The sequence below is a fragment of the Cydia pomonella genome, chromosome 8 (genome assembly GCF_033807575.1).
Source record: "Cydia pomonella isolate Wapato2018A chromosome 8, ilCydPomo1, whole genome shotgun sequence".
Lineage (NCBI taxonomy): Eukaryota > Metazoa > Arthropoda > Insecta > Lepidoptera > Tortricidae > Cydia > Cydia pomonella.
This window is the reverse complement of record NC_084710.1, coordinates 19,760,568-19,776,607: the sequence shown is the minus strand read 5'-3', so window position 1 is coordinate 19,776,607 and position 16,040 is coordinate 19,760,568. Positions and strand designations below refer to the sequence as shown.

General features: G+C 38.3%; 2 protein-coding genes across 2 annotated transcripts; both read right to left on the bottom strand.

Moving 5' to 3' along the window:
• Nucleotides 1–906: 906 nt before the first annotated feature.
• LOC133520805 (procathepsin L-like) lies at nt 907–6,240 on the bottom strand. The gene is made up of 5 exons (XM_061855473.1): nt 5,739–6,240; nt 5,183–5,303; nt 3,927–4,111; nt 1,466–1,573; nt 907–1,219 (listed from the first exon to the last, which is right to left on the bottom strand). Exons 1-5 carry the CDS (start codon nt 6,172–6,174, stop codon nt 1,083–1,085), a joined length of 987 nt encoding a protein of 328 aa, XP_061711457.1. The 5' UTR covers nt 6,175–6,240; the 3' UTR covers nt 907–1,082.
• Nucleotides 6,241–10,471: 4,231 nt separating this feature from the next.
• Nucleotides 10,472–15,755, bottom strand: LOC133520806 (procathepsin L-like). Its single transcript, XM_061855474.1, has 5 exons — nt 15,190–15,755; nt 14,721–14,841; nt 12,888–13,072; nt 11,425–11,532; nt 10,472–10,857 (listed from the first exon to the last, which is right to left on the bottom strand). Exons 1-5 carry the CDS (start codon nt 15,623–15,625, stop codon nt 10,721–10,723), a joined length of 987 nt encoding a protein of 328 aa, XP_061711458.1. The 5' UTR covers nt 15,626–15,755; the 3' UTR covers nt 10,472–10,720.
• Between the last annotated feature and the right edge of the window lie 285 nt (nt 15,756–16,040).

Here is a 16,040-nt window from a genome sequence, read left to right as displayed (position 1 = left end):
AGCTGCCTTAAAGAGTACCCAGTTGGTGTCGGTGCGGTAACGTTTATAGAGACCGAAAGCTTTGTTCCTCCTCCGCATTGCTATACGGACACCTTCAGTGATCCAGGGAGCCGGTGGACGCCTAACTCTAACTGTGTGAACGGGTGCGTGTTTGTCAAAGAGCCTCAGGATCGCATCATTAAACAACGAAACCTTAGTGTCCGTTGATGAGGTTGAGAGCACAGGAGACCAATCGATAGCAGCAGCATCTTTTAAGAGCGATTCAGAATTGATTTTGGCTAAGCTGCGCATATGAATAAGAGCAGGTTTGAATTTAGGAGCCTTAATTTTGTATGACGCGTATTACAGATCATGGTGAGAGAAACCTGGCGCTAGGAATTGACCCTGCTTAGTGACAAGACTAGGAGACGAAGTGATAATGACATCGAGCCAAGTGTCCGATGAGGCCGTGTGATGAGTCGGGCCCAAAGGAATAAGAGAGAAGCTGACCGACTGAAGCAGTGACATCAATTTACGCGAATGTGTCGTATCTTTCAGAAGGTTAGTGTTTAAATCCCCCATGATCAGGTGATGTGTGTACTCAGAACTTACGGACTCAAGAATTCGTTCCAGGTCGGAAAAGTAGTCAATGGTCGGGGGACTGTAGATTACACCCAGAACTGCCTTAACCCCTTTTATATTCACCTCGAGAAATAACCATTCCGCTGAACTAGAGTAAAGAGAAGGAGTCGTCTTTATTAGAAAGATTTGAATCGATTTGACATAGAATACTAAGTATTATATGTCAAATCGATTCAAATCTTACTACAAGTCTTGTAGTATGATGTCTTACAAAAAATCATGTTGAAGCTATTTGTAGGGTACCCTTGTTCAAGCCTTATTAAAAGAAAATAAAACAAAATTAAATGCAATAATGCCAAATGTATTTTAGTATTCATAAGATCAATACAATGAAGTAAAACAACTGCATTTAACTCCTTCCATAGGTTTAAAATTTCGCTTATAATCTATGTCGAAAAGTATTTCATAACCATTGAGAATGCGTGTAATGTGTGAAGCCGATAGAAAGGGTTAAGGCAAGGTTATGCAACATAACAGACAGCCGTGTAACCCGTGCCCATCTTGCACGCGTTGACTCCTCGCCTCAGTCGCACATAGCCATTCTCGCCCCAAACCGTTCCCCACGAGTTTTTAATAAGCCAGTACTGCTTTCCATTTTCTATGAAAAAATAAACACATTAATATTAATAAAGTCTACAAAAAAACTTAAGGAAACTTTTATTTATTTTTAAATAAATAAGAAAAACACAATTTTTGATAAACGTATTTTACGAAGAGGTTTTTTGTTATCAATATTATTATTCTTCTACCGATTGAAGTCGAGATTCGATAGTTAAATGGAATAAGTTTTATCGGATTTGTAACTTTAGTAAAACTGTTTATTATATATTACATTTGAACAAACCTTCTCCATATCCCACTAAGACCACTCCATGGTTTATTTCTTTTCCTTTGCACAGGTTCGGTTCTAGTATTCCCTTATGATAATGATGAAAGTCCGCGGCGTTTAAGGCTATAAAAAAATCAAAACATATATATTTTTCTGTTCATTTTTCTCCCTTTTTATTTATCTCAGTATCCCCTGTAGCTGCCTTCATAACGAGTAACTTTAGCTCATTGTTATTAAAAAACCGGACAAGTGCGAGTCGGACTCGCCCACCGAGGGTTCCGTACTTTTTAGGGTTCCGTAGCCAAATGGCATAAAACGGAACCCTTATAGTTTCGCCATGTCCGTCTGTCTGTCTGTCTGTCTGTCTGTCTGTCTGTCTGTCTGTCTGTCTGTCCGAGGCTTTGCTCCGTGGTCGTTAGTGCTAGAAAGCTGAAATTTGGCATGGATATATAAATCAATAAAACCGACAAAGTCGTACAATAAAATCTAAAAATTTAATTTTTTTTAGGGTACCTCCCCTACACGTAAAGTGGGGGTGAATTTTTTTTTTTCGCTTCAACCCTAGAGTGTGGGGTATCGTTGGAAAGGTCTTACAAAACTAATAAGGGTTTTCAAGAAACATTTTTTGATAAAGTGAATATATTCGGAGATAATCGCTCCGAAAGAAAAAAAAAAAGTGTCCCCCCCCCTCTAACTTTTGAACCATAGGTCCAAAAAATATGAAAAAAATCGTGGAAGTAGAGCTTAAGAAAGACATTAAATGAAAACTATAGCGGACATGATCAGTTGAGCTGTTTTTGAGTTATCGCAAAAAGTTTTCCCTTCATAGTAAAAAAGACTTACTTTAATTAGGTACTGATTATGCAAATTTGCTTATTTGTTTAACTCGGGTGAAAGGTACCGTTTCATCCCTTGGTTAACAATTTACTATACTTTAAGCTCTAGTTTAGCTTATTGTGACGGAAGAGTAACTACGGAACCCTACACTGAGCGTGGCCCGACATGCTCTTGGCCGGTTTTATTAATATTTGTTGTTATAGCGGCAACAGAAATACATCATCTGTGAAAATTTCAACTGTCTAGCTATCACGGTTCATGAGATACAGCCTCGTGACAGACGGACGGACGGACGGACGGACAGCGGAGTCTTAGTAATAGGGTCCCGTTTTACCCTTTGAGTACGGAACCCTAAAAACCTAATTTTAAATCAACACAGTTGCAATGGGATATACTTCATAGCGAAACCGCCACAACCGTAGCAAAACAAGGAAGTATCAGGGCCATGAGTGTCATATTGATTGGCAAAATAAATATCTTTCCATTTTATTAAGCGCCATGATCGTTTCATTATCTTACACTTGAATTACCACAATAGATATAAAACACATATTTCTACCCCTGCTTGTCATCGTTTCTCTTTTTTCTTTTCCCGATTCCTCATAACAAGCCCTCTGAGAAAACTAAAAGCTTCGTTAAGACGACTAGGTAATAGGCAGAGAGCAAGCCTTTGAAAATGTGTATTTAGCATCAACAAACAACGAAAGTATAGACACATAGTATAGACACATATAAACATTTAGACATTTGACCTACACATACATATTCGTACATATAGACATTTCGTTTATTTTAATATCTTTAGGGCCTGTTTCACAATATCCAAGTAAAGTCCTAAATAAGAAACTTGCCACTTATCTGACGAATAATCGTTGGCGTTTCACAATCTACAAATAAGCTTAACTGGTAGATAAAGTGCTAAGTGTTGTAGGTAGCTTTATCTGGCAGTTAATTTGTTAATTAGCTATCCAATACTTTACTTGGATATTGGGAAACAGGCAATAATAGTGGATCCAGTCGCTTGGCAGATATTCAACGATGGAGGTCAGAGAAGCAGACCAGAAAAACTTTTCAGTTAAAATTCAGAATATCTATAATACAACAATCATGTTACCACTCACTTATCAAAGTGTAACATAAATAAAGTTTGTTTAAAACAAAAAATATTACTTTGCTAATCCGCGAAAAGATAACGTGCTAGTCAATCAGTGCTAACCCGTTATACTTCCTTGCGTATTTTTACATGCATTTAATGTTCCCACCTCCCACCGCAAAAATAAATACGAAAATAAATATACCAACCCACCACCAAAAGAAAAAACTGAATGAGCTGTCTAAAATGGTCGGCCATATTTATACCTTGAACACTCCTCTACTGTGCAAGTGTAAGTGAGATGAAAAATTCGTTTACTAGTTCAGACGATTGAATAAAATACGGTAGATGTAACTTCCTTCAAAAATAGTGATGAGTCCTTACTTATCTCCGTTATTTAATACACTCGTATTTGATTTCCGATTAATCTTAGTTTAGTCTTCTAACTACAAATATAATACGAGTGGATTAAATAAACGAGGATAATATTCGACAATTTTGACGACATGAACACGAAATAAGAACTATCTGAACTATGGTACCTACCAACTGGTAGAGGTCCATAGTTTGACAACAGTTTCTTCAGCTCTTCTTCGTTGTGAATTTTTACTTCTTTACCTCCTGTTACCAAGGCAACTCCCTTACTCTGATCTTCATGACAGGCTTGTTTGGCCTCTTTATAGGGATAGTCTGATTCCTTCTCCAACTTTTTCTTTTTTTGCGCTAATTCCCTGAAATTAATGCTTGTTATAAGATTAACAATAAATTATACGAAATATATCCTGAAACACGATATGGTTGACATTTGTCGGCCATGCCGCCGTCCCGGAGAGTTACTCAGGCATATCATCTCCGGTTGTTCTCATCTTGCTAACGGCGAGTACTTGCACAGACATAATCTCGTAGCCAGGATTATTTACCAGCAACTTCCTCTTCTAAAGCCTTCGGCCTTCGGCCTTGTGGACCGCAATGTACCGTACAAGTACTCCCCTGTACCAGTTCTCGAAAATGGTCGTGATACGCTCTATTGGGATCGATCTATCATTACTGACAGGACTATTGTAGCCTTTTTAAATAAGCCGGACATCGTCATAATAGATCGATCGCAACGTCAGGCCGTGCTCGTCGACAGCACCATCCTCCAAGATGAGATTCTCGTGGAAGCCGAGAAGGACAAAACCAGCAAATACCTAGGCTTGGCTCACCAGAGAACCGCCATGTGGGATGTTGATTCAACTATCTTTGTCCCGATAGTCGTTTCCGCGAACGGTCTCTCGCTAGGTGGTTGGATCAAGGGTCAGGTGTAGAAGGCGGTAGTCATGAACACAGCGCGGATAATCCGGTGGTTCTCTCTTGCTTGGGCCTTCCCCCGCTGTTGGCGGCACCGTAGGTTAGATTTTTAAAATGTGTTTATATGTATTTTCACTTTTTATTTACACTAAAAATATCGTTGGATTGTGCTATAGATCTAAGGTGACATATCTGAATCGTGAAAATTAAGTTGTTGACTTGTAGTTAATAGTGAAAATTATTATATATTTGTGTTTTATAACTGTATCTTATCTTATTTTTATAACTTTAATTTTCATGAGAGACAAACCTTTCAGAATTTTGTATTAGAGGCACTTTTTTAAGTTTTGGAATAAGTTGTATTGATCAAGAATGCTCAAATTAAATATTTTTTTTGTACATGCGATTAATATGTTGCAGCCAGTTGACGCTAGACTAGTTCCAATGATTAATTTCCTAGACTACTAATAAAATAATATAATTTCAATAGTATAAATAAAAAGTAAACCTACTGACAAACGGTATGCATTAGTCCTCCACTGCAAGTTCCACAATCAAGACAGTCAAGGGCCTGTCCTTCGGATAAAGCTGGGCATTGCTTGTGTTTGATAGCATACTGCCCTTCAATTGCACCTGTGAACAATGTAAAAAAACGTATTTTTACGTGTGATTTTTACCGGGAAGATACCTAGTATAAAAAAATATACATGATTTATTGGAAGGGTGAGAGGTTTTGAAAGACACTTAAGTACAGTTTTTCAAATGTTCGAATATTTCAAAAGTATTAATTTCTGATATTTGAGTGGTGGCACTGATTTTCTATTACCGTTGAAACAACAATATTACCAAGTTAAAACAGAAATCGGAATTCATGTCATTTAAAAACTTTCAATACCTGGCTGTATTACACAACGTCCCATTACTACGCAAAGAGATTAGAGCGCACAGCGCCAGATTAAGGCACAAAAGCACAAACCCCGGATAGGTTTATTAAATTAGCAAGAAATAATTTGTATAAAGTTCAGGAATCCAAACACTATTAAAACAAGTAAGATAGTGTGAGCTTACCAACAGCACTGAAGATATAGCAACTGCCACATTGCCCTTGGCTCTTAACATGAGTAACCGCATCTTTTTTCCTCCAGTCCAATTCAGTATCCGTAGCCTCGGGCAAATCAAGGACTACCGCTTTCGTTCTATTTCCACTTGGGAGTTTTAAACCGTGGTATTGCTCCCGCTCGTGCGGCTTCAGATCAGCGAAGTGGTTTACTGCAAATACAGTATCAGGAAACATGGCATTTTGCTCATTTATATCATTCAAGGTTTCCTTGAAAATCTCAAGCCTTTCATAGTAATCTCTTTGATTGTATAATTTCTTGTGCTCTTGGACAAAGTCATTGAACAGCTTCTCTGCGTCTTCAACGTCGTAGTATGGTTTGTCATATGCAGCCAAGACCGTGCTGCTGGCAAGGCAGACCGTCGCCAGGACAATCGACACAAACATGGTGTTTGTTGATAGTTATGAGCTTGCTAGAACGTTAGCAGTAAACCCACTGATGATATTACATTTTTACACTTTTTTATATAAAAAAATATTGATTGATAAAATACCTCTGTCCGACACGTGTATTTTATGTCTCCAAATTTATGAGATTGCGTAAATAATTCAGTAAATTTTTTACCTCGATATATATATTTTTTTTATGAAGAAAATATACCTTGAAATACGTCAGTTTAAGTAGTTCCACGTGTATTTTATGACTAAGTAAATTAATAACATTTATCATTTAATGTTATCAGAAATCATACTAGGTAGGTACATATAATTATTAATTACACGTAGTTTTGCAATCCTGCAGCTCAGAATAGAAAATGCGCTTCGCCACCCGACTCTCAGACATCCTCGAAACATGGCCACATCACCGCAGCTGCCACCGTATAAGGTAAACTTCAACATTAGCAAGCCGAAGCACTTCATTATTCCTCACACGATCTGACGATCTATTAGGTGTACGAGTATGTCTGCGATATAATACCATTAATACCCACGTCTCAGAGGAATATAACAAATCGGGGAATACTATGGCTATATACACGAAAACCTTCGTTGCCAGGCTGATATCATGAGTACGAAATATTTTGGGCACTAATTTGCCAAACGCTGCAGAGGCTGCACAAAGCCCATTGTGTCAAGATCATGCTTATTTGATAATAGAACTTGTCAACCCGCTTTAATATATCGTCACCAAGATTTATCTCAAAATGCTGGCCTTCTGGTCATGAGTCCACTGCCAAAGTTACGACAAGACTCATCAAAATCAGGGACAAGATTCTGAAGCTCATCATATGAATCTGCTACAAAGCATATATCATCAGCATACATAATCTCTATTACCTTCCCATCAGAATTCTGCTCCAGTGCTTTGTTGACCGCGACTGAGAAGTATAGGGCGAATAAAGTTGGCGCTAGGACGCAACTCTGCTTTACTCTGCGGCTGAACGTAAAATAATCCGGCTGTTCTCCTTTAACGGTTAAACAGCATGCCATTTCATCACGCAGGAGCCTAATCAAGCGCACAAATTTTCAGAGCATCCCAATTTTATTAGAACCAGCCAAAGGGCTTCCTGGGGAACGCTATCAAATGCTTCCTCGAGATCGATAATGCACAGATATAGTGACTGACCCTATTCTTTTTTCGGCTTTTTTCTTGAAGCTGCTGGATGGAGAAAGTAGCTTCGCACGTTCCCCTATCTGGTCTAAATCCAAACTGCGTCTCCGGCAAAATTGACTCTGGGAGTATCGACAGTCGATTTAACAGGACTCTTGCAAACACTTTTCCAGGGGTTGAAAGCAATCATATGCCTCGCTATGAGTTACAGTCAGAGCGATCTTCTGTGTTTTTGTACAATGCATAAACTTTTGACACCCTGAATTCGTGCGGTAAAACTTCAGCATCCCACATTTGCTTAAAGATTTCCCATACAAATCTATGCAGGCTCTCGCCTCCGTACTTCAACAGCCCACCAGCAACATCATGTATACCAAGCGCTTTCTTATTCTGCTGCGACTTAATAGCTCTCACTACCTCTTCCAGTATCGGCGGTTGATCAAGATGCGTTGCTTCAGGAAGATTAGGCATTGGTCGGATGTGCTCTAAGTCCGCCATTCGGTCCACATTCAGCAACTGGTTACATAGTGAAACGAGGGGGGTATTTTGTGGTTATTATTTAAGTGCATTTGTGTTTATTATTATTATTATGTATTACACTTGATGTCAAACCTTATAAAAAAAAAAAAAAGTAAATATATTTAATTATAAACAAAAATACTAAATTATAAACGTTAGTGTTTTATACCTTATTAATCCGTATGAATTAATAACATAATTTAAAAAGGTATATTTCCCTAGTGAGTTATAGCTTTTTTCACAATTCATAACTCCCATGCGAACAATATACGCCTTTGTTCTTCAGTACACCTGCATGGAATAAGTTAATTTTAGAGCACGGGTGATGAAAAAGTACATATTTTTATAATTATCTATTACAATTGTAGCTAATTCAAATAAACAGGTTCTTCACAATGCTTCTCGAGTATTCTTATTTAACTCGACGTTACAGTTGACTAATCGTTCATAATATAATCTTTTAGCGTTCGTTAAAAATTGTATGCTATGGATTATCTGTATTTGCGAAGGCGAAGCCATATGTGAAGTGACGTCACAGGGTGCATCAAATTTGTATGGGTCATTTTTACTCGGAGTTAGCACGTTTATTGAAACATTTGAATCGATTAAAAAAGAATAGGTTAAGAAAATAGTACATTACTATAGGGGACGGGAAACGAAGGATTGCAGGCCAAGTAAATATAGACGGCCGAGCGTACCGAGGTCGGCTAAGGATACGCGGCCGGCAATCCCGTTTCTCACCGAGATTTGTATAGTGCTTTTCTCAAACTTGCAATGAAAAAAAAAATAGGATGATGATGATGATTGTTTTGTAACAGTTTAGTTTTGAGACTATCAGTGGTTTTTCTCAGGGTTCGTAGGTTCCACGCGATGCTCCCACAATACACGTCTGTGAGATTTCTAAAGAAATACACTTAAACTAAGCAATATTTGGGCGCCAGCACGCTGTGTAGCGTACAAGAGAAGGTAAATCTGTGATGAGATAAAAGAAACTATTTTGTCTGAGCTCAATAAACTGTAAGTAAGTATAATTCAAGTTGACAAGATCAACTCGTACAGCTTGTTCAAAACTAAATTCTAATGGTACAGAGAGGCTGCTCGAACAGCTCCCGATAATTAAGTTAGCTAAGAAATATTTACACCTACGTAGGAGTACAGGTAGGTCCGAGAAGGAAAAAAAAATGTGGGCACAGCACACTTAAAGTTCAAAGTAAGAGGCCACTGTAATGTCACTTTACGCTATTTAGTCTGTTGATTTTGATTTAAGTATAGGAAAGTCAGCACCTGGTTCCACAGCAGAGTGTGGTTGAGCCGCGGCCATGTGTCTTTCCAGAGGCGTGCAGGAAGAAGCCAAGAGTCGCGATGGCACGCCGCGAAACCGTCGCTACACATCCAGATGGCAGCGTTCCTAAAACGCCCCAGTCGCGCTGAACATCACGGACTACGTGCTCAACACCACAGACTAGAAGAAAAGAGTGGAGCCGGACGAACACCAAAAGTGCCCAATAATCCCAGCGACCGGACCGGCATTAAGCCGGATACTTCGTTGCCGCTGTAAATAAATCAGTAGCAGCACACAGGAACCTCACTTCATTATATTGAAAGAATTATTTAGTTAAATTGCACCACGCGACGCCATTTTCTGTGGATGCCTTTGTGCTTGCTGCTTCAGATATTAAGTAGGTTTTCCATATTTTACGGGATCCACGTCTTCAGTCCCCTCTCATTTTCCTGTATCGTCAGGGTGACCACAAATAAAAATAGCGCATTTTCTCGAACTATTGTTGAAATCAAGGAAAATAAAACTATAAAAGAACAGGGAAGAACGAGCCAGAATATTTAGCGTCTTAATACTTTCTAATCTTTAAAAGAACAAAGCCTAAACAAATAGAAGTTAAGCAAAAATTATAGCAAATGCTTAATGTTGCCAAGCTCCATCTGAGCGAGTTCCTGCTAGCCTGGATAGATGGCGCTGAAACAGAATTGACCCAACTGCAAACAAACAATGCTTTTGCAGTCTCATAGTGCTAGATGTCACTACGTGTCTTAGAATTGAAGTTACGATTTTTAACCGTAAGTTTCATGTCCTAATGTGATAGGTTATTCAGTGCGTGGGGTATTGAACGGGAACGTAATTATTTCAGCGCTACCACGCACGGTTTTGGAGATACAGCCCTATAAAGATTGCTGCATGACTGAAAAAAAACTTTACGTTGCTGTATCTCCTAAACCGTGCGCCGTAGCGCAAAAATATTCAAATTTTCGTACCCCTTTAGGAAAACCTAAAATAATATTTAACAAACATACAAAGAAAAAAAAAACAAGTCAGGTTTTTTATGGTTGAAGGCCAAGACGTCCCATAATTTGACGTTTAAAAACAAAAGAAGGTTGCCTTACAGCCCTAGGTGTGTAAGACTATATGAAATTCCTTTACATATCATCTTCACTCATCGCACCTGATATGTAGTATTTCCGGACCTAATTTGAAGTAAGTCATGTCAACATTTCATTACATATTTGAGAAAATATGCATGAAGCTAAATATATTGTGGGGTGGTGAATGCCCAACCAATATATTTATATATTCAAGATTTATTAAAACCAAATTAAATACAAAAAAATAATTTTATTTTATTATTCATAAGGTCAATGTTACTAATAAAACTTAAAAAATAAAATAATTTAAGAGATCGCAGCAGATAGCTAGTTAGTTCTGCAAATTTCCGCCATTTGCCTACTGGTATGAAGAGAGATCGTACAATACGCGACGTGCAAACCAGTTGGCATTTGTCATCCTTAGGTTCGAATTAGAATTTCGCTAATTATTTAGAAAGCGAGTAACGGATCAATGTTAAGTGTAGGTTATTCAACATAGACGACAGCAGTGTAACCCGTGCCCAATTTGCACGCGCCGACTCCTCGCCTCAGTCTCACATAGCCTTTCTCGCCCCAATTCGCCCCCCACGAGTTTTTAATCAGCCAGTACTGTTTGCCATTTTCTGTAAAAACGAATATCAATATGAATAAAGTATACAAACACTTTTGAAAAAATCCCCTATATTTCTTTAATCTGTATCTGTTAGAAAAATAATGATTTCGTTATAATAGTATTTTGTGCTACAGGTACATAATAAGGCTTCTTAAATATTAAAGACTGAAGTTATCTCGACATCGTCTAATTCTGTGAAGGCAAACACGAGAATTTTAAGACCTAATAATGTTTTGTTGCACACAATATTTTTCTAAGACAGCAGCAAAAACATTAATCTAAGTAAATACCTATACAAGACTAAAACAATTTTGTTTGTAGATCTTTGCCTACACAACAGTTGTTCTATATTGAATAAATATTCATAATAACACTGTTATTATGATATAGAAAAGCGCCGGCTCGCCCCACGCGCCGCGCTTCCAACTTTGATTTGTTCTTTTTTGTTTGTTTTTAAACCGTTATTTACTTTCTTATTCCCTACTGAAGGAATTCGTAGTGATAAAATAAATTGTATCGGATTTGTTACTTTTGTAATACTGTGAAAGTACCTATTATCTACTAAATTCGAACAAACCTTCTCCGTATCCCACCAACAGCACGCCATGGTTTATTTGTAATCCCTTACACAGGTTAGGTTCTAGTATTCCACGCTCATAATGATGGAAGTCAACGGAGTTTACACCTGTAGAAAATTAGAACATAAAGATTTTCGGTTTTTAACCGACTTCAAAAAAGGAGGAGGTTCTCAATTCGACTGTTTTTTTTATTTTATTTTTTTGTATGTAGGTATATTACTCGATATCTCCGAGAATCGTGAACCGATTTTCAATTTTTTTTTATCGAACGGGTATAACCCCGAGATGGTTCCGTTGGCACCAAGTCGAGGTCTGATGATGGAATCTTGGAGAAATCGAGGGAACTCTTCAAATGTTATAGGTATATGTATGGCGCTTTTGGTAATATTTGAAGTCAGTTTTATTTTTTGTTAATAAGTTATAAATGTTAGCTAGGTTCTCCCTTTCTATGTATCTCAGTATCCCCTTCACCTGTCTCCAAAACGAGTATTACGACTATTTTTAAAAGATTCTAAAAAAATAAAAAACTGATTTCACAAAACAGTTTGAAATGCCATTCATTTTATTTGAATTTTTAATGGCATTTCATTTTTATGTACCTATGCCTTTATGATTTGAGGAGTTGCCTCGATTTCTCATTGATTCCATCATCAGAACTAGAGCTTGACAAAAATGCTTAAAAACCTAACTTTCTTAACAAACAACTAAGAGGACTAATTGCCAAACGTGAACTATGCGTCGTTAAAATTTCTTGCTTAGTATTTACATATCTTATTTGTCTCGTTATATTATACTTAATTTGCCTGTTTCCAACTTAAAACTAAAACTCGAATTGTTGACGTAGGCGAAAACACCGCTATATTCAAATGGGATTGGGCTGGTCACGTCTACCGCTCGTGCATCCGGGTGGGCTAACTTAGCCACCAAGAGGATACCGGTAGGAGAGCGTAGGCGGGGCAGGCCGGAGGAAACACGAAATTCAGGGGAGAGGCCTGTGCCCAGCAGTGAGACACTCAAATTGGCTACAAAAAAAACTAAACGCTTCGTTAGGAAAACTTGGTGTAGGCCTCGGAAACTGCTATATCAACAAACAACTAGACTACATGGTTACTTTGCTACTTATAATATCCTTATTTCTGCATACAGGCGCTTGGTAGATGTTCAACATTGAAGGTCAGAGAAGCAGGCCAGCAAGTTTTCGGTTGGAATTCAGAATGTTTATACAGCAACTAATGTTACTCACTCACTTGACAAAGTATAAAACAAATAGTTTGGTTCCTGGTTTAGATGACTGAATAAAATATGGTAGATATTACTTTCTGCGAAAGTAATGATTAGTAAGGCTAAACTAGGATTAATCGGAAAATTAACATAAGTGGTTTAAAAAATGAGGACAATATTCGACAATATTTGACTACATGAACACGAAATAAGAACTATGTGAACGATATGAGGTACCCACCAACTGATAGAGGTCCATAGTATGACAACAGTTTCTTCAGCTCTTCTTCGTTGGGCATTTCTACTTCATGACCATCTTTTACCAAGACAACTCCCTTACTCTGATCTTCATGACAGTGTTGTTGTTTTTCTGTATAGGGATAGTCTTCTTCCTTCTCCAACTTTTTCTTTGTCTGAGCTAATTCTCTGAGATTAAAATATGTTATATGAACAGACATAGGAATCCGCGGGGCAAAATTGTTTGACAAGTAGGGAGTTCCTGTATCGATAAACTCAACTATCGATGCTAGTTCTATATACTAGTGATCACTTAAAGGTTTGCTTGTAAAAATATGTTTTTATTAAGAGTAAAAAAATAATTGAAAAATAACTCAATATACTCTTCTTCGTTTTTAAGACAAGACAAGACAATTTTATAATTTGCGGAGATCAACAGCAGGATCGGAGCTGCTGCTACAGTATTCGGTAAGCTGGATGCCAAGGTCTTCCGCTCGCATGACCTAAAGCTAGCTACAAAGATCTCCATATACATGGCGGTGGTGTTGCCTAACATATTGTACTCCTCTGAAACGTGGACCGTATATCGTCGTCACATCCGCACACTAGACCGATTCCATCTTAAATGCCTCCGTAAGATCCTAAAGATCAGCTGGTCCGACCGAGTGCGGAACACCGAAGTTCTACGAAGAGCCGGCGTGGGCGGAATCGAAGTCTACCTCATGCGACGACAGTTACGTTGGAGCGGCCACGTTTCAAGAATGGTGGAGGGTCGAGTGGCTAAGTGCGTCTTTTATTCCGAGTTGGAGGAAGGCAAGCGAAAGCAAGGTGGACAACTCCTCAAGTATAAGGACGTGCTTAAACGCCATATGAAGAACTGCGACATTGAGCCGCTACAGTGGGAAAAGCAGGCCGCCAACCGCCCTGTGTGGAGATCTTTGATTAAGAAACATACGGATATTTTTGAATCCCGTCGTCAAACAGATCTGGACGACAAGAGGGATGAGCTGAAAGCCCGACCACCAGCGGTGATCAGCTATAATTATATTGATGGTGTCCTCTCGTGCCCGTTGCGCGCACGGGTCTTTGCCAACAAGATCGGCTACGTCAGCCACACGAGAGCACATGAACGCCAAAAAAGGAGTTGAAGCAGTCGCCGTGGCCGAAAACGGTCAGGGAGCATATATATCAATCGATTCTGTTTTTGGAAGGACCATATAAATATCTTTTTTACGGTTCCGTAGTCAACTAAGAACCCTAATAGTTTTGCCATGTCCGTAAGTGTGTCTGCCCTTTCGTATTGTATCGTGTATCGTGTATTCTTTGGTCTGTGGTTATTAGTGCTAGAAAACTGCAATTTGGTATGAATATATAAATAATCATTAGAATAAAGAGTTAAAAAAATACACATTTTTAAGGTACTTCCCCTACACATAAAGTGGTGATGTTCTTTTTTCGCTTCAACCCTATGATGCTGGGTGTCATTGGATAGGTCTTTTAACACATTAACTACCAAGAACACGTATGTGTATTCATTTTGAACACAATAAACTAGTGCCTCCACCAATTCTTGGGATTAGTTGCCAAGCAGACCCCAGGCTCACATGAGCCATGGCTTAACGCCGGGACAACGCGAGGAAGATGTGTGAAGCACATCACAACTCGTGCCGATTTAAAGCACTCCCTTCGGTCGTGTTTTAATTTATCACACTTCGTTGCGAATTCCCAATTTTCTGAACTTGTATCGTAAATAACTATTTTGATAAAGTGAATATTTTCTGAAATAATCGCTATGAAAGAAAAAGTAATGTCTGCGAAAATTAAAAAATAAACTCACTGGAAAACGTAATGCATCAACCCTCCATGACAAGTTCCACAATCGAGACAGTCGAGGGCCTGTCCTTCTGAGAAGGCTGGGCATTGTTTGTGTTTGATAGCGTATTGCCCTTCAATTGCACCTGTAAATTGAAACAATAGATATTTTCGAATATTGGTTGACAAATAACTGGTCTCTGATGTTTCAGCGGTGAGACTGATTTCTATTACCGTTGAAACAACAATATTACCAAGAAAAACAGGAACCCGACCCGAACTAAAATCGTAGAAAAACTTCAAATACCGGGCTGTTTTTCACGACTTCCCATTACTACGCAAATAAATTAAGTCGCAAAATCACAACTTTCCATCTCTACTCAAAGTTCTAGAACCAAACCCAGTAAAAAAATAACACGAATAAAAGAAAAATCAATCCGAAAAATATAAACTTATAAACAATAAAATTAAGATAGTGTGACCTTACACCTTACCAACAGCACTGAAAATATAGCAACTGCCACAATTTCCTTGTCTCTTAACATGAGAAACCGCATCTTTTTTCCTCCAGTCCCATTCAGTAGCCGTAGCTTCGGGCAAATCAAGGAGTACCGCTTTCGTCCTATTTCCACTTGGGAGTTTTAAACCGTTGTATTGTAACCGCTCATGAGGCTTTAGATCAGCAAAGTGGTTTACTGCAAATACAGTGTCAGGAAACATGGCATTACGCTCATTAATATCGTTCAAGGTTTCCTTGAAAATCTCAAGCCTTTCATAATACTCTCTTCGGTTGTATACTTTCTCATGCTCTTGAACATAGTTCTGAAAAAGGTTCTCAGCATCTTCCACGTCGTAGTATGGTTTATCATATGCCGCCAGGACCGTACAGCTAGCAAGGCAGACCGTCGTCAGAACAATCGGCATGAACATGGTGTTCGTTGATAGTTACGAGCTTGATATAATGTTACTAGTAGACCCACTGATGATGTAACATTTTTATGCAGCCTTTTTATATAGAAATTGTTAAATAAAATACCTCAGTCTTCTTCCACGTGTATTTTATGTCGTGTATTGCGTAAAAAGTCAGTTTTATTACTTCAATATATCATTTTTTTATAAATATAATAAACCTTGTAGTCAGTTTAAGTAGTTCCACGTGTATTTTATGACACCTTTTTTTTAGATTGTGTAAATTACTTACATTTGTAACTATAATAGGGAGATACCTAGACCTTTCCACATTCTTATATGTAGGCGCGTTGCTACAGAATCAGTTAGCTTAGATGAAATGTATACTTCTACTGCATCTTAAACTTATTCGTCCTAACAAAAGTATTCCTTATCC

Bases quoted from the DNA above. Each gene is read 5' to 3' on its own strand.
- LOC133520805 (XM_061855473.1), bottom strand. From the start codon at position 6,174: ATGTTTGTGTCGATTGTCCTGGCGACGGTCTGCCTTGCCAGCAGCACG. The intron at 1,574-3,926 runs GTAGGTACCATA...ATTTTTTTATAG, and splicing joins CTATGGACCTCTACCAGTTG to CCTTAAACGCCGCGGACTTT. The intron at 1,220-1,465 runs GTTTGTTCAAAT...ATTTTTTCATAG, and splicing joins CTTAGTGGGATATGGAGAAG to AAAATGGAAAGCAGTACTGG.
- LOC133520806 (XM_061855474.1), bottom strand. From the start codon at position 15,625: ATGTTCATGCCGATTGTTCTGACGACGGTCTGCCTTGCTAGCTGTACG. The intron at 14,842-15,189 runs GTAAGGTGTAAG...TTCAATTTACAG, and splicing joins CTATATTTTCAGTGCTGTTG to GTGCAATTGAAGGGCAATAC. The intron at 10,858-11,424 runs GTTTGTTCGAAT...TCGTTTTTACAG, and splicing joins GTTGGTGGGATACGGAGAAG to AAAATGGCAAACAGTACTGG.